The sequence below is a fragment of the Lepus europaeus genome, chromosome X, assembly GCF_033115175.1.
Source record: "Lepus europaeus isolate LE1 chromosome X, mLepTim1.pri, whole genome shotgun sequence".
Lineage (NCBI taxonomy): Eukaryota > Metazoa > Chordata > Mammalia > Lagomorpha > Leporidae > Lepus > Lepus europaeus.
Window position 1 is genome coordinate 70,142,724 of NC_084850.1, and position 19,443 is coordinate 70,162,166.

General features: G+C 37.1%; 1 protein-coding gene across 1 annotated transcript in view; it reads right to left on the reverse strand.

The window, feature by feature from the left end:
• The window catches only part of CHM (CHM Rab escort protein), a 219,472-nt gene that overhangs the window by 49,944 nt on the left and 150,085 nt on the right, over positions 1 to 19,443 (reverse strand). Inside the window, exons 10-11 of the mRNA XM_062183692.1 lie at positions 8,534 to 8,638; positions 8,071 to 8,134 (exon numbers count right to left, since the gene is read on the reverse strand). Coding sequence (XP_062039676.1) covers positions 8,071 to 8,134; positions 8,534 to 8,638 — 169 coding nt within the window. The remainder of the gene's footprint in view (positions 1 to 8,070; positions 8,135 to 8,533; positions 8,639 to 19,443) is intronic.

A 19,443-nucleotide genomic window follows, 5' to 3' on the forward strand; every position in this document is an offset into this window, starting at 1 on the left:
GAGGAAATGCATTGGCGGGACCTGAAGACTCAGGAGATGTCAGAGAAGGAATGAAGAAGTTGTTGTTAAAAGGAAGTCAGCCTTGTTCATTGAGGTTGGGAGTGCTGGATAAGATGTTTTGTGAGGGTAGATGGTGAGTATGTTCCATCTGATAGATGTTCGGCAGGAAGTTTGGCACCTGGGCCAGACACGTCTAGCAGATTTATGTCAAGAACTATGCAAAAGTTGAAACTACATGAAAACAGAGTCATTTAGTTAATGTATACAGAGTAAGACATACTGTGGACTGAGGTGAGAAACCTGGGGACTCCCAAAACTTCAGGTCAAGGTAGAGGAAGAACAATTCACAAAACAAGCAAAGAAAGAATAACCAGAATTATGAAGGGAATCAGGAAAACACAGTGTCATGGATGCCAAAAGAGTACAGTTTCAAAAGAAAGCGAATAAAATAATCATCAGATGTACCACAAAATCCCTAGTAGACCAGGACCAGAAAAAGTCCATTGAATCTGACTACTATGAACTTATTAATGAACTTTAGCAAGAGTAACTGTATGAATATGAGGGTAGCAGTCAGGTTGATGTGGTTTAGAAATGAATAGCAGTCAGGAAAGTGAAGAGGCAACCGACAGAATGGGAAAAAAATATTTGCAAACTATGCTACAGATAAAGGGTTGATAAGCAGAATCTACAAAGAAATCAAGAAACTCCACAACAACAAAACAAACAACCCACTTAAGAGATGGGCCAAAGACCTCAACAGACATCTTTCCAAAGAGGAAATCCAAATGGCCAACAGACACATGAAAAAATGTTCAAGATCACTAGCAATCAGGGAAATGCAAATCAAAACCACAATGAGGTTTCACCTCACCCAGGTGAGAATGGCTCACATTCAGAAATCTACCAACAATAGATGCTGGAGAGGATGTGGGGGAAAAGGGACACTAACCCACTGTTGGAATGCAAACTGGTTAAGCCACTATGGAAGTCAGTCTGGAGATTCCTCAGAAACCTGAATATAACCCTACCATTCAACCCAGCCATCCCACTCCTTGGAATTTACCCAAAGGAAATTAAATTGGCAAACAAAAAAGCCATCTGCACATTAATGTTCACTGCAGCTCAATTCACAATAGCTAAGACCTGAAATCAACCCAAATGCCCATCAACAGTAGACTGGATAAAGAAATTATGGGACATGTACTCCATAGAATACTATACAGCAGTAAGGAACAATGAAACCCAGTCATTTGCAACAAGATGGAGGAATCTGGAAAACATCATGCTGAGTGAATTAAGCCAGTCCCAAAGAGACAAATATCATTTGTTTTCCCTGATTGGCAACAACTGAGCACCAAAGGGGAAACCTGTTGAAGTGAAATGGACACTATAAGAAACAATGACCTGATCAGCTATGGTGCTCACTGTTGATGTACAATGTAATACTTTATCCTTTTTAGTATTTGTTGTTGTTGTTGTTCTAGTACTAGTGGTTGAACTCTGTAATTAACACACAATTATTCTTGGGTGTTTGAATTTTAACTGAAAAGTGATCCCTGTTAAATATGAGTGGGAAGAAGAGAGGGAGGAGATGTACAATTTGGGACATGCTCAATCGGACTTGCTGCAAATGGTGGAGTTAGAAATGTGCCAGGGGATTCCAACACAATCACATCAGGGTGGCATGTAACAATGCCATCTCACTAGTCCAAGTGATCAATTTCAATTCACATTTGATGGCTCTGATAGGTCTAACAGTCAAAGGGATCACACAAACAAGACTAATGTCTGCTAATACTAACTGATAGAATCAAAAAGGGAGAGAAAGATCCAACATGGGAAGTGGGATACACAGCAGACTCATAGAATGGCAGATGTCCTAAACAGCACTCTGGCCTCAGAATCAGCCCTTAAGGCATTCGGATCTGGCTGAAGAGCCCATGAGAGTATTGTAGGCATGGAAAGCCAAGATACCATGGAAAAGAAAAAAAAAAGAAGACGACCTAAATGAAAGATCTCTGCAAGTGAGATCCCAGTGGAAAGAATGGGGCCATCAAAGAAGGAGGTACCTTTCTCTGAAGGGAGGAGAGAACTTCCACTTTGACTATAACACTGTCGGAATAAGATCGAAGTCAGCGAACTCTAAAGGCTTCCATAGCCTTGGCAACTCATGACTAGAGCCTAGGGAGATTACTGACGCCATGAACAGGAGTGTCAAATTGTTAAGTCAGCAACAGGAGTCACGGTGTACTTACATCTCATGTGGGATCTGTCCTTAATGTGTTGTCTAATGTGAAGTGATGCTATAACTAGTACTGAAACAGTATTTTTACACTTTGTGTTTCTGTGTGGGTGCAAACTGATGAAATCTTTACTAAGTATATGCAGAATCGATCTTCTGTATATAAAGATAATTGGAAATGAAAAAAAAAACCTGGTGTTAAATTGGAAATGGCATAGAAAATTAATTTTTTAAAAATATCATGTAGGATTTCTGTCTTTAATGTGCTGTACACTGTTATTTAATGCTATAACTAGTATTCCAACAGTATTTTTTTCACTTTGTGTTGCTATGTGGGGGCAAACTGTTGAAATCTTTACTTAATATATACTAAACTGATCTTCTGTAAATAAAGAGAATTGAAAATGAATCTTGATGTGAATGGAAGGGAAGAGGGGGCGGGAAAGGGGAGGGTTGCGGGTAGGAGGGAAGTTATTTGAGGGGGGAAGCCATTGTAATTCATAATCTGTACTTTGGAAATTTATATTCATTAAATAAAAGTTAAAAAAATAGTAAAAAAAAGAAATGAATAGCAGGGAAGGAGTTGGAGGCAACAAGTATAGGTACTGTCTTCAAAATGTTGATAAGAGGGAAGATATCAGATACTAAGTAGAGATGGGGACATTTTTCTGCTTATTTTTGCATAGAAAATGCTAGTATATATACACGGGTTGAAAGGAACATTACAGTTGTGGCAAGATGCTAAAGATTCAGGAGAGCAAACAGGTAATAAAGGGTGGTGTGTGAATGCCAAACGTGCTCATGAGAGGGGGTCGCTTAAGACAAGGTGGTTGGTGCCCCTCCATTTGACCTTGGGCTGATGTACACACATTGTGAGTGGTGGGGCAGAAAGTCAAGGGTCATAGTGCATGGCGGTGGTCTCATTTTTTCAGTGAAACAGGGTGGGTGTGAGGGGCAGGGAATGAGTAAAATAGTGAAGATTTGGACTAGGCACTGAGGGGGAAACAAAGAGGAAGCTGAATGAGGTGGTAGAAAAATTGATTGGTAGAGTGCTGAGGATCCAAATGAGGTTAGTGTCCACGACTTTGTGGCAGGCTGGCTGTCTGGTAGTGTGGTTTTGTCTCGCAGCCATCAGAGATCCAGGTGCAGATTATAGCCTGATTCAGGGATGGGATCTCCCCTGTGGGTGCAGTATGAGGCATGGCATCATGGGAACAGAGGGCTTGGAGAAAAGGCAGTTTGAAGGATCTTCCATGGGGTTTAGGGTAAGGAAAAGGAAGAGGACAAAAAGGAAATGATGAACTGGAAAGAAAATCGAGGTGGAAAAGTAGTTGTAGATCTTTTGGTGAATGGGGTGGGAATAAGAAAATGAAAGAGCTAGAAGGATAAGGGCAGGTTAAGGCTATTGTAGACTTACAACTTTCAGACTAAACTGGGCCATTAACCCTGCCCAGCAATCAGATCATAAGATAGATAATTCTCCAACTACTCACAGTGATTAGTTTACAATTTCCTTGAACTTTGAACCATCCTCACTTGCATACCTCCATTCTCAGCAGGTGATCTCAAATTATTATTTGAAGAATAAAAGGAATCTATCAGATTGGAACTTGAAAATCTACAAATGGTTCTTCAGTCACTCTCTTCTTTCAACATGTCTCTCATTCCATCTAAGGGCAACGCTTTTGCCTGTTCTCTGAATCTCATCCTCCTGGGCCTTTGCCTGCACCTTGCTCCATCAATCATCCCATCAGCTAAAATATATACTAATTTTGTAAAGAAGTAAAAAGACCTGTTCATCTCCACATCCCTCCTCAGGCACCAAATCCATTCTCTTACTCTTCACAGCTTAGCTCTTTCAAAGAGTTGTCTGTTCTCTTTACTTTTCTGCCTCCCAGTCACTTTCACCTACTCACAAAAGTTATTGTTTACTGGGAGATACAGAAATGTCAACCACCAATTACTGTACAGTGTGATAAGTGGTAGGATAGCTGCTGTGCTACACCCACACTCATAATTATCACACCAAAGTGTAGTTGCTGCTGATTTGTCTGCATCTATATCCTCTGGACTGGACGTTATTTGAAGGCAGAAATACTAACATGGTTTAACACTATCTCTTTAGAATCTACCACACTCACTGTCTGGCTGGTAAAGCCACTCATTGTTTGATGAATGATTAAAGGAAAGTAAAGATAGTTGCCAATTTAGGATTTTTCAACTTTACAATGGCATGAAAGCAAGATATATTCACAGAACTCTTATTTTAAATTTTGATCTTTCCCTAGGCCAGTGATACATAGTATAATACTGTCTTGCAATGCTAGGCAGTGGCAGTAAACCACAGCTTACTTCAGCCTCTCCTTCACAAGAAGAAACAACTAGTACCCTACCAAGTCCCTTGTTGCTGCAGACTCCTGTTTTGTAGGTTAAGTGTATTAAATAATTGATTTTTTAGATTGTGATTTTTTTCAACCTATAGTGGGTTTACTGAGATGTAATACCATCATATGTAAAGGAACACTGGCATTTACTCTAATACATATAAAAAATACCTTTGAGGATAGTTTTTTTTTTCCTCCTGGTATATAGTGTTTATTTGTTAACAAAAATATTGAGTCATCCATCAATTGACTTTATCCCCTCACATATTTGTTTTATATAACAGAATGCTTCCAACTTACATATCTGAGGAGACTACTTTTAGTAGTAGCATATACATCTGACAGTCACACCTATTGAGTAAGTTGATTTTATCAGGCACTGTAAAATATGGTCAAAAAGAGAATGGAGTATACTCCTAGAATACAAGTGATTGAAGTGAGGAAAAATCAGAGGCATGAAGGCCTCTGAAATGAACAATACTGTTGAGGAAATATCAGAACTGAGAATGTGCTTTGAAATTCATTCACACCAAGCCTAATAATGGCAGGCTTAGCATGATTGCTATAGGGTTGGCTACTCTAAAGCATTTTTCTCAAAGATTTTAAAAGGTATTCTCTGGGGATTCTCTTTTTCTTCCTGTAACACTTTTCAAAAACTAGGATTAAGTCCAATTTTCCTTCAATCAATCTGTTATATAAGATGCTATCATTTGTCCTGCTCTGGACAGAAATCCTTAAAAAGTAAAGGCATTCTGATTGTTGATGAACAACTTAATACTTTATCCCTTTTAGTATTTTTTTTATTCTACTTAATACTATTGTTGAGCTCTGTAATTAATACACAATTATTCTTAAGTGTTGAAACTTAACTGAAAAGGGATACCTGTTAAATATAAGAGTGGGAATAAGAGAGGAAAGAGATGTACAATTTGGGACATGCTCAATCCCAAATTGACTTGCCCCAAATGGTAGAGTTAGAAATGTGCCAGGGGAGCCGGCGCCGTGGCTCACTAGGCTAATCCTCCACCTTGCGGCGCCGGCACACCGGGTTCTAGTCCCGGTCGGGGCACTGATCCTGTCCCGGTTGCCCATCTTCCAGGCCAGCTCTCTGCTGAGGCCCGGCAGTGCAGTGGAGGATGGCCCAAATCCTTGGGCCCTGCACCCCATGGGGGACCAGGATAAGTACCTGGCTCCTGCCATCGGATCAGCGCAGTGCGCCGGCCGCAGCGCGCTACCGCGGCGGTCATTGGAGGGTGAACCAACAGCAAAAGGAAGACCTTTCTCACTATCTCTCTCTCACTGTCCACTCTGCCTGTCAAAAAAAAAAAAAAAAAAAAAAAGAAATGTACCAGGGGATTCCAATTCAATCCCATCAAGGTGGCATGTACCAATGCCATCTCAGTAGTCCAAGTGATCGATTTCTGTTCACAATTGATCATAATGATAGGACTAAGAGTCAAAGGGATCACATAAACAAGAATAGTGTCTGCAAATACTATCTGATAGAATAAAAAAGGGAGAGAACGATCCAACATGGGAAGTGGGATACACAACAGACTCATAGAATGGCAGATGTCCCAAACAGCACTCTGGCCTCAGAATCAGCACTTAAGGCATCGGATCCGGCTAAAAAGCCCAGGAGAGTATTTCAGGTATGGAAAGCCAAGACACTGTAGCAAAAAAAGAAAAGAAAAAGAAAAGAAAAAAAAAAGACCTAAATGAAAGATCTCCATGAGTGAGATCCCAGTGGAAAGAACAGGTCATCAAAGGAGGTACCGTTCTCTGAAGGGAGGAGAGAACTACCACTTTGAGTATGACTTTGTCTAAATAAGATCAGAGTCGGTGAACTCAAAAGGCCTCCATAGCCTTGGCAACTCATGACAAGAGCCTAGGCTGATTACTGATGCCATAAACAAGAGTGTCGATTTGTTAAGTCAACAACAGGAGTTACTGTGCACTTACTCCTCATGTAGGATCTCTGTCTTTACTGTGCTGTACATTGTGATTTAACGCTATACCTAGTACTCAAACAGTATTTTACACTTTGTGTTTCTGTGTTGGTGCAAACTGTTGAAAGCTTTACTTAATATATGCTATTGATCTTCTGTATATAAAGAGAATTGAAAATGAATCTTGATGTGAATGGAAGGGGAAAGGGAATGGGAGAGGGAAGGGTTGTGGGTAGAGGGAAGTTATGGGGGGGGGAAGTTATTGTAATCCATAAGCTGTACTTTGGAAATTTATATTCATTAAATAAAAGTTAAAAAAAGTAAAGGCATTTACATTACTGCAATTATGCATTTTTTAAAAGTGCATTAAAAAGTATTAATCCTATGGCTAATACAGTTTAATTCACCAATACTGATTTATAGATATCAACATATAGATTAGATTAGCAACAATATTATTAAGAAGTACAGGACTCAATCAAATATCACCTCACATTTTTTGGATGGTTATCATAAAAAAGACATAACAAGTAGTCACAAGGATGTGGAATAAAGAGAATCATTGTATAGTGTTGATGGGCTGCTAAACTGGTACAGCCATTTTGGAAAATAGTATGGGGTTTCCACAAAAAATTTAAAAAGAGAACTGCCATATGATCTAGCAATCCTGCTTCTGGGTATATATCCAAAGGAATGAAATCAGCATCTCAAAGAGACATATACATTTCCACGTTCATTGCAGTATTATTCACTGCAGCCAAGATATGGAAACAAGCTAAGTGTTCATCATTGGATGAATGGATACAGAAGACACTCTGTGTCTGCACATGCATGCTTCAAAGTTTTCAAGTGGAAGATTATTCAGCCTTAAAAAAAATAAGAAAATCTTGTCATTTATGACAACACAGATAAACCTAGAGAACATCACCCTAAGTGAAATAAGCCAGAGACAGAGAAAGGAAAATACTGCATGAACTCACTTATATGTGGAATCTCTAAAAGTCAAGTTCATTGAAACAGAGCATAGAATGGGAGTTGTCAGAGGCTGGAGGTTGGGTGAAATGGGAGATGTTCGAATGGTACAAACTTCCAGATATGCAGGAAGAATAAGTTTTGGAGATCTAATGCACAAAATGGAGATTATAGTTAATAATACCATAATATATACATAAAATTTGTTAACAGAGGAGATCTTAGCCCATTATTTCTCACTGTCCTATACATGTAACACCTATAAAGACTTAAATTGAGCAGTAAATATACCACTTAACTAATTCTGAAATAAATACTATGTCACTGAAATATTCACAGAATTGAAAACTTGGAATTTAATGGGTTAAGTGTTCTCACCCACAAAAAAAAGTAACTGAAGAAACAGATATGATCATTTTCTTGTCTAATCAATTTCCTATGTAACAAGTCTATCAAAACATCATGTTGTATACCTTAATATACACAGCCTTCTATTTTTAAAAAATAGGACTGAATTTACCTGTTGATCTGAATCTGTTTTTAGTACAGATCTATCTGTAATCAGGACTGCCCTGGAGATCTGCCTGTAATGCACAAAATAGTAAAGCAGTGATTCAGACTCCATGGATAAGTTTCACTTACAGTTATAAAACCACCGGAAGGCATGTTTCCAAGATTTAAATCAGGATAAAAGTGTCACCTCCCCAAACCAAGTCAAGTCCTGCTTTAATCTTTTCTTGGCTCATGAAAGAAGGATGCATTACCCGCAGACAAACCCCAGCTGAAGCAGAGAAGCTGAAATTATGCTAGGCTCCCCCGAAACCAGACGCTGTAAGAAAACAGTGGTAAGATAATGAAGGATAGTATCTTTGGTTTGGCACACATTTGCATGTTCCTTGAAGAACAGAAACACACAAAACTGCCACAGCTGAATTTTCCTCAGTCCCACCCTCCCTTGACTGGTGGATGGAAGGGTACCTTACCTATATTGCACATGTGGGCACATGTTCTCAGAAAGGTAACTATCTTCCACTAGGAAATGCGTAGACATTATTCTCTGACCAAACTGATCAATGATTGCTTTACATCTATAAGGAAGATAAGCACAGCAAAAATGTTTGTGTTAATAAAGAAATCACTTAGGTATGAACAGAGTCACCAATTTGGAACCTGAAAACAAGTCATTGTAAAGACAAAGTTTAAAAACTGTAATTCCAAATTTTCTGACACCACACTGGCACTAAATTATAGAATATATATTCCTATTAATCTGAAGTATTTTAAACTATGAAATACATGTGAGATATAACTTATTTATTTTAAATGACGTTAATAATTAAGAGTAAATTTAGGATAAGTATTACAGGATAATTATGAGCTTTCCTTATGCTTAGGAACATAGAAGCCTTTGTTTAGCAAAGAGGCTAGCATGCGCACACACTCTCTCTTCCTTAACAGTGCTGAGAAAAGAGAAAAGTTGATTAAATACCTTGTTATATCATTCACAGACTGTAAAAGCCACTAAAGGCTTTTTATTTTTCTGTTAAGTGTTGCTTTCTCTTTTGTTCAAGAATAGCTATCTGGTCACGCGTTTGATAATGTTTTAAACAGAAAAAAAAAAGATAGAGCTTCTTTTAATATCTGTTTCCACTTTACTTCAAAGCATGATCATAGAGAGATTTCTTTCAAGTGCTGTTTCCAAATAAGGGAAACACTTATGCACGGACATTATCAGGTCTCTGTCATCTGATATGTGTTGGGACAATGAATCATATAGAACCCTCCATTGACCTTCTTTCAATGTGTCTAGATAAAAGGATGAAAATTAGAATCCATCTCCTTGCAGTGCCACAAGTTATAAATGTACTTTATAGGGCTCATTATCCAAACTAATGGACTAAGGGCGACATCCTTGAAATGGACTTACCAGCACTGACAAAGCCAGTATGCAATATTTCAGGAACTATATGCAAATGACTCTGTTTGCTATATCTTTTTATTATGGAAATATCAATTTACTTTTCTCACAGCTTTGAGGATCAGAAATATTTTAGCAGAAATACACTGAAATGTTTATTCTCATAAAATGCAAATAATTTGAAAGACACTTTTAAAAATATATTGGTCTAAATTAAAATATGTTCAATTATTCTAAAAATAAGCCAAATAAGTGATATTTGCCTGGCATAAGAATCTGAAAAAGTGACTGATAACCAAGACTAGCAGAGATGAAATTAATTTTTCTTAAAAGTAGGTTATAATATATGCTGGCATTTTTTAATAAATGGTATACTATTGTTATCAGGACAATGATGTCTAGTGACATTCTATGTATATAATATATATTTTAACCAATTAACCATATTTTAATAAACCATTCATAATGACATTAAATTCTATGTGATTTTTCTCATCTTCAATCTTTCTCACCCTTACTTCTGTTTTTATCCATACTTTCTCACAATGCATCAATCTAGAGCTCCTTCTTCGTGAAATTCTTAATAAAATATTTACATCTCTATTTTCCAAAATAATTATTTTAAAATTGAAAAGATAAGTTATTCATCCAGTCTCTTGTTTTAAAACATTCATATACAACTTGAAACAACATACTTCAGGCAATGGAGAGAAGAAATCTGATCTGTCACTCAACATTGATCCCTATTTGTCCTGTAAGCACTGATAACCCTTTTTCTTACCTGTAATTCTGAGAATTACAAAGAGAAGACATATAATATATATACAAAGGGAAGACAGAATAATTTGGGCAGGAAAAAAGGGAGTGTTATTTTAAAATATTTTATATCTTGACAGGGGTTTGGGTTTTATGCATCTATCACTTATTGAAAATCAGCTAATGAGTATTTAAGATTTGGAAACTTCACTGTATGTAAATTTTGTATAGGAGAAAAACACTGAAGACATATTAAATCGTTAATGACATACATGCTGAGGTGTTCAGGGGAAATTTTACCAACATCTGCAAATTAACAAGAAATGCATTAAAAAAGATGAACTACTAAATGGATATAGGAATAAATATTTGGGTAGATATCTGAAAAAGTATATTAAAATGTTAATTGTAGAATCTAAGCAGTAGATATACAGGGGTTCATTTGGAAATTCTTTCAACTTCTGCATGAATTTAAGCATTTTCACCATAAAATGTGAGAGTAAAACTTGTGGAGGATAGTGTACATCCTGATTTGAGTGTAAGTATCTGCAGAGAACTCCCACTTAACTAAACCACATAACTAATCCTTACCCTCAGGGTTGTGGAGATCTTGCTGTGCAGGCTTTCAAACACTGACAGGGCTGTTTTGATGATGACTATACCTTTGGTGTCAGGTAGACCTTGATTTCAAAAGTTCTGGTATTAGAAAAAACTCCTAGGGATCAACTACAGCCTAGTGGTTAAGATACCCACATCCTACATCAGAGGGCCTGGGCTTCTTTCCTGGCTTCAGTTCCTGACTCCAGCCTCCTGATAATGAAAACCTAGGAGGCAACAGGTGATGGCTGAAGTTATATGGGTTCCGGTCACCCACGTGGGAGTCTTGGGTTGCATCCCCAGTTTCAACCTGGCCCCGCCCTGGTATTGTGGACACCTGGGGAGTGAACTAGTAGAAGGGAGCCTGCACACTCACTCACACACTTTCAAGGAAATGTTTTAAAGGTTTCTAAAAAAAGGACTATGAAGTTGTGTTAATTAAGGAGCTCTATTATGCAAGGACAAGCTAGTAATAAGTGTGCTTATTTATCCTGAAGCTTCTGATGAAACAGTGATTCTCAAAAGAGGAGGAGAAGGAGGAGAAGGAAGCGAATCAGAATCACACCTGGGGGACTTTTTCAAATTGTTAAGTACCCCTGGAGATTCTGATAAGCTCCCAATTCCCAGCAAAAGAATCACAGTCAAGCATGCCACTGTTAACTCTTGCATCTTTGTTTTTACTTGGTGGAAAAAAGTAAAGAGATACTGGCACAGAGAAAATACTGTTTCTGCAGATACTGGGGTGATGGTCACATATGCCCAGTCTCAGATGATAATAATAGGACTCACCTGATAGTCTCACTCTCACTTAGTACTCTGAAGTACTAAGCCTCTAGGCCTAAGCAACGCTGTTCAAGCCAAGACATGTTTAAGCAAGTAGTAAGATTTGTTTTCCCCTCAGACACTTGACTTACTGTCATATATTTGGCCTAACTGGGAGAACAATGAAGAAAGGAATATTGATTTGGGACTCAGACTTGGTCTTTGTACTATAAAGATTAATATAAAAATTAGATGACATTCAAGTAATGGAAAACAACAAAATGAAACAGTGCTGCCAGGGACATTAAAACATCCTCCTGCCCACCCCTTCCACATAAACCTGAGGAAGCCATTAAAGATTAACTGCATTTAGGATTTAGTTGAGGGCTTTGCTGAGCCTCATAAATACTAAATTGAGGAGGAACATGATAGGAGTTCCCAGTTACAGGGACAAAATGACCAAGCTGATCATGAGAATCACTGAAGCTAGACAGAACATTTTGAGAACTAAGATTTCTAAATCAACAAATCACAACAGTTATTCAGTTCTTGGTTCAAAGATAAGAGGGCATAAATAGTAAAATGACAATAAGGAAGAGGATAGCTAGCAAGATAAAGAGTCAATATTTAGAATTTGGCCCAGAAGAAAAAAATATATCAAAACAGGCATCAATCCATAAGATCTTCAGAACTGAAAAACTAGCTAATTGTGTGGTTAAGAAAGCAGAAACCATCTGTGCAATAATTAAAACAGAAAAACCATCAAAGAAATTAGAAGATTACCAATCACTGAAGTAAATAATTCTCCCTACTCACTGTGCCTTTCTGTGCTTTTGCAAACACTTGAGTTCAAATGACATCTCATTCATGAAACCATTCCCAAATGCTTCCTACTCATTTTTATTGTATGAAAATCTATTCAATGATTTCACACATCATTCATAGGCAGATAACTCCAAATCTGTTTTTCTGCTCTGATCTCTCTCAAGCTCTGATCCACACTTTTAACTATTATTTCCAAGGTGTCTTCAAAAAGTCTACGGAAGAATGCATCTTGTGAAAAAAACACATGGAACTAAAAAAATTGTTGCACGAAAATAAACATCCTTTAATTTTTTTCATAAACTTTGTAAATAATCCTTATAATTCTGGATATAGCCCAAGCATTTTACAAAATGTCTAATGACAAAGAAAAATTATATGTATTTAAGGAGTACAATGTGATGATTTGATATAGGTTTACACTATGAATTGATTACCGCAGTCAAAGTAACACATTCACATCACCACCCATAGTTTACTATTTGTATATGTGTGGGAGGAGGGGACTCGGGATACTTGAAATCTGCTCTTTTCAAATTTCAAGTGGACGATACAGCATTATTAATCAAGCCCTTTTAAAAACTAGCATGCCTCAAAGTGAATTTACCCATGGTTCCTCACCTGCTTCCACCCCCTGGAATCTCTATTTCAGAGAATGGCATAACTAGCAGTTACAGTTTCCGTGCCTCAAATCTCTATTTCCACACTTAATCTACTATTACATTTTTATTCTATGTTACAAATATTTATTGAAATCAGTATCCTTTTCTCATCTTCACTGACACTGCCTATAACTCTTATCATATATAATAAGACAATGGACTGCTAGCAAGTTAATAGCTCACTTGTGCAACATAAATGTATGGTATAACAACTTTGTGACGAGTACTGCTCTAATAGTTAAGACAAAGTGTCTTGCTCTAAAAGTGCTCGCAGTATGATGAAGAATCAGATATAGGCACTTGTAAAATAATGGCAAAATTTGAAATGTAGTAATAGGAGTTAAGTATAGAGCATTACACAATAGGAACGGGAGGTACCCAACAGCTTAGAATGGAGAGGAGTATCAGGGAATGCTCTTTGGAGAAAGCAATATATTCACTGCTTCTAAAAGATCAAAAGACAAACATCGCATAGTCTTTTATTTTAACCACATAGTCTTATATGAGGAAACTGGAAAAAATAGTCAATCTGAAGTTAGAATAGTGATTACTAAAGTTGGGGAAGCAGGGGAGAGGGGAATAAAGTGAGGCTGGATGAAGGGTATAAAGCCCAGTTAGAAGTAACAAGTTCTAAAGTGTGGTGACTATAGTTCACAATAATATATTATACAAAGAACAGGAGGACTTCAAAAACAATAAGGAAATGAAATGTCTAGCTGCCTGGCTAGATCAGTATATGCTGTGTCTATGTGTTAAAATATTGTGCTGTGTGCCTTATGAAAATATACAAGTATTACATATTAATTAAAAATTTAAAAAGGTAATCTTTTTTAGGCTTTTTATTTAGTAAATATAAATTTCCAAAGTACAGTTTATGGATTACAATGCCCCCCCATAATTTCCCTCCCACCCGCAACCCTCCCATCTCCCGCTCCCTCTCCCATTCCATTCACATCAAGATTCATTTTCAATTATCTTTATATACAGAAGATCGATTTAGTATATATTAAGTAAAGATTTCATCAGTTTGCACCCACACAGAAACACAAAGTGTAAAATACTGTTTCAGTTCTAATTATAGCATTACTTCACACTGGACAACACATTAAGGACAGATCCCACATGAGAAGTAAGTACACAGTGACTCCTGTTGTTGACTTAACAATTTGACACTCTGGTTTATGGCGTCAGTAATCTCCCTAGGCTCTAGTCATAAAAAGGTAATCTTAAAATGAGGATCAAATACAGTTAAGTAAGCAAAAAAGAATATCTTACATAGAAAAACAGCATTTTCAGGGGGACAGGGGCAAGAAAGAGAAGAGTAGGTACAGATGCCCAAGAATAGTTCAGTATTATTTAATGATAAAACAGGTAAAGGATGACCTAGAGAAGCAAGAAGAGGTCAGATTGAAGAGTCTCACCTGTCGTGTACAAGGGTCTTAAGGCTTTACTATAAGGTGATATAAAGTCATTGTGGCTTTTTAAATAGAGAGACAGGGAGGGACAGTTAGATCTGCGTACTGAACAGCTTCAGTGTACACTTTTCTTCTTTCCTCTGAAATGTCCCGTAGACTACAAGCTCCATGAAAACAAAGACCCTGGCTTGTTCTCTTGCTGTATCTCCAATACGTGACACCCAGAAAACAATACTTGTTGCCTGCATGGCTTAATGGATGGGTAGATGATGGAAGTATTCTACACACATGGACAGTGTAGGCAGTTGAAAAACATACATAATATCTGATTTAGGAATTAAAGAACTTCTTGCTATCACAGTGCTTCTTCCAAATCACTGCCAGAATTGCTAATTTAAAAGCAGCAAATGTAATCTTGTTTCAAACTACCACTGATAGCAGTCCAAATTTATTTGGATAGCATAGAAAGATCTTCACAATATGTCTCCCTCTACCAGATTTTAAGGTCTCCAAGTGCATTAATAACTGCTAGTAGTTAACATGTTGAACTCATGCTATGCATGACAAATGTTTCTATAAGGTTTATCTATTCAGTTAATATTCATAATAACCCTATGAATTAGGTGATGTCAATCACCCCACTTTCTAAAGAAATTGTGGCACAGGGAAGTTAGGTTGCTCAAGTTCACACAGCTAGAAAGTAGCAAAGACAGGATCCAAATCCAGTCCATCTGACTTAAGGGCCTGCACTCTGTAGTCTCTTTGTACATAAAGGCAGGGTCCATGTTTTATTCACCTATATCCTAATTACAACTAAGTATGGGAGTTGTGATAGGTTAAATATCTAGAATACGATCAGTGCTATTCTGCAAATGGGATTTCTAAAATCAGAACTTCAGCAATGGCAAATGGTATGAAGAGTCAGCTACCTCACACCTGATCTAATATTCATTACTAACGTCTAAGTATCTGGGAAAGGCATAATTTTTTCTTTTTTTTTTTTAAATTTTTTTGACAGGCAGAGTGGACAGTGAGAGAGAGACAGAGAGAAAGGTCTTCCTTTTTGCCGTTGGTTCACCCTCCAATGGCCGCTGCGGCCAGCGCATCACGCTGATCCAAAGCCAGGAGCCAGGTGCTTCTCCTGGTCTCCCATGCGGGTGCAGGGCCCAAGGACTTGGGCCATCCTCCACTGTCTTCCCGGGCCACAGCAGAGAGCTGGACAGGAAGAGGAGCAACCAGCACAGAATCCGGCGCCCCAACCGGGACTAGAACCCGGAGTGCCAGCGCTGCAGGCAGAGGATTAGCCTATTGAGCCATGGCGCCAGCCGGAAAGGCATAATTTTCCTGACATCAGAAAATCTATTAAGTGGGACAGCTGAAGTACACATGGAACACTAGATGAAATAACTAAATTAGGACTATTGTTTACAGAGACATCTGGTCTCAGATTATCTCTACACAACCTTAAGGTCAAACACTATATTACTAAATATAGTATGACACAACTCTAACAGGAGTTTTACCTGGTCAGCACAGCTGCAAAGAACAGAAAGCTATTCAGAAAGAGCATTCAGTGTTTCTAAAAACAGTCAACAGAACAGTGCAGTATTAGAATTTAAAGAGAAGATACAGGGAAAAAAACAGTTATACATATCTACATCCATCTGAATTATGAAAACAGTTACTGGATAATACAATTAGGAAAGAATAAGCGATGTGGATCTCAGGAAAAACAAATTAAACAAAAATGAAAAATAAGATGTAGCTGAAAAGTAGGTAACACATTTGGTTATATGTTCCATATACCATGATTTCATGTGCCTCCTCAATGCCTTGTTTCTTTTCTCAAAGTTCATATAGTACTTTGATATGTAATCACCACATTAAACTCAGTGCTATGATCATTTATGCTTTTATCAGCTTTCCTAAATGGAAGGTGAAAAGAAAAGTGCAAAAAGGTTGCAATCAGTCTTTAATCTTCATTCATTCATTCAACTCAAAAGTTATTGGGTATAACAGGTGCTAAGAATTTGTCTTGGTGCTGGAGATGGAACAGTGAAATTCTGCCTTTTCTTACAGAGAACTTATCAATTAATCATACAATGGGATCAAACTAGGGTACTGGCAGAATCCCGATACAGTCTGTAAGATCAAGAAATAAAGTTTTGTAAAACTTTGTTTTATACTTTGTGAAATCAATGGTTAAGAATGTTATACTATTATAGTTTTAGTGATCTATGATTACTTTAAATTTTCTGTCTATGGGTGAATTGCTCATTTTTGCATTCAATTGTTGTTTATAGTCATATAGCTATATTCCCACTTAATTGGGGTCTTTTTGCTTCTTATTAAACTTCTCATTTGGGGAAGTACTAAACCTTTTTATAGTAATATAAATTTAAAATATGTTATCTCAAAAACTAAAAATGAAAGAAAGGGAGAAGGATGAAAGGTGGGATGAAGAAAAGGAGGGGATGGGAGGGAGGGAAGAAAGAATATTATTATGCTCATAGAAGTATATCTACAAAGCACATTGAATCCATTTAAAACTAATTCAAATTAAAATGGGAATTTTCTTACATCATAAAAAAAGAAATATACTTAGAACTCTTACTTGAAGCATGGGTAGGTCTTAATTATACTAAAGGGGAAAAGGGATGCCAAGTGTTCTTATAAAAAAAATAGGGCAAGAACAGCAAACTATAAGTGTAAGGATACAAATGAAAATCTTTGCAATTTCCTTACTTACTGTTCTCATATTTAGAATACACAATTGTCTGAGTCAACCCAATCTCTTTAAAAAGAAATGTATGCTGGGATATGCCCAATTATAAAATCAAATTTTTTTTCCTCAAAAAACTATACCTCACTTTATATTGAAGTCCTGACAAAATGTCTCCCATTACTAGTATTTTTTGCAATTAGTTGATTTTGAATGATGAAGTACTTTTTGTTAAACTTCTTATTGGGTGAAGTATTAAGCACATTAACCTGAGCCAACTTTAACCAATGCTAGCCTTGGATATTTAGAGAGTCTATTTGACTGAATATACTTTTTTGAAAGAAGCAAAATTAATATAAATTTTACAATTATTACTGGAAGTATGGATTTATAACATTCTGGGGTTTTTAAAGATTTATTTCATTTATGTGAAAAGCAGAATTAGAGAGGGAGACAGATAGCAAGATGTTAAAGTATTGCTTCTTAACTAAAATATCACTTAAAGAATGTAAGGAGAATATTATGGATGCAGACCGAGTTTTAAAAACTACTGTTACAGAAATATATGGCTATTGCTCAGAATAAGTTCTACAGTAAGTGAATCATACACAGAATTCAAAATTATTTTCTCTTACAAAACAAGGAAACAATGCTCACTGGAAAACTGGAATTCTAGTAATAAAATAACAAAAATTAACATTGTGCTACTTCATTTATATTCATGAAAGTAGACACATCACAAGTTGCTAAAAAGTTTTTTTTTTTTAATTCTTACTGGCTCAGAGATTGCATGAGATGTGAAAATAGCTTCCATTTGGTCATATATTTTAAGATAATTTATTTCTAAAGGTTAAGGAAAAGTTAAGTATTTTCTAAAAACTTGAAAGAACTCAACAAAAGCATGTCAGATTTGGAAGGCAACTCAGAGATTACTGTGGCATCTGTATAGTTCATTTTACAGATAAATAAAGTGAGCCATAGGAAAGGATTTGCCATGGCATCCATAACAGTGATGGAATGCCAAGTCTTTTTTCTTCTCAGGGCTACTCAATCTTTATACATGCCATAGGAGTTGTTATAAAACAAACGCTATACCTGAAGTCTTTAAAAATGTAAAAGAAATACTGAAGTAGAAGCAGTCCGTTTGCTATTTAAGATTCATATTTGATGACTGGTACATCTGGCAGGTTCATTTTGATAAAGCCTTAAATACACCAGTGCAGTATGGAACCTAGTATTCTTGGCTAAATTCTCAACTTTATTTTACAGGTCAGTGTTTCTCAGTGTCACCAAAGGACCATCTACATTAGATTCATTCATGATGTTTCTTGAAACTGCAAATTCCCTTGGTGCCGCCACTGTGGCACAGTTTGCTAAGCAGCTGCCTGCAATGCTGACATCCCATATCAGAGCATGGGTTCAAGTGCTGGCTGCTCCACTTATGAGCCAGCTCCCTGCTAATATGCCTGGAACAGCGGTGGAAGACCACCCAGTATTTGGACCCTGCCACCCATATGGGAAACCCAGAAAGAGCTATGACTTCCTAGTATGGGCCTGGCCCAGCCCTGGCACTGCGGCCAGTTGGGTAACAAAGACACATATGGAAGATCTCCCTCTCGCTCTTTCTCCCTCCCACTCTATATCACTCTGCCTTTCAAATAAATAAATCTTAAATAAAAAAAAATTAAATTCCCTGGCTTCAGCCGAAACATATTACTCAATTTCACTCTCTGAGAGTGAGGCACAGAAATCTTTATTTTTGGCCAGCTTACTTGCTGATTCTTAGGCACATTAAATTTGGAAATTACCAGACTAGAGGTCCTTTAGGTCTCCAGACCTTTAGACCTCAACTATCTGTTGCAAATTGAACCTGCTGCAGATCATAAAGAGGAGCTCCTCTGTTCTATCACATAAACTAAGTCAAAGCTAAAATAAGCATAGTGCATAGCTTTTAGTTCAACAAATTCTAGTACCGTCCTAGCATAGCCACTTTAAAAAACAAACATGAGCCATGCACATTCTTCATTCATTGAGAGTAACATGTGGGAGTGGGTGAATAATAAGCAAATAAGCACGAAACAAGAAATTCATTATCTGGCTATCCATCATGGAAGCATACTCTTCCTTAAAAGGGAATGCATAGGAAAAAAGGACTCTAGGAGTCATAAAGGCAATGATTCCTTCAGGAACTTTGATAGAGCTCTTCATGAGCAATATATGAATGAATATCCTGGGCATT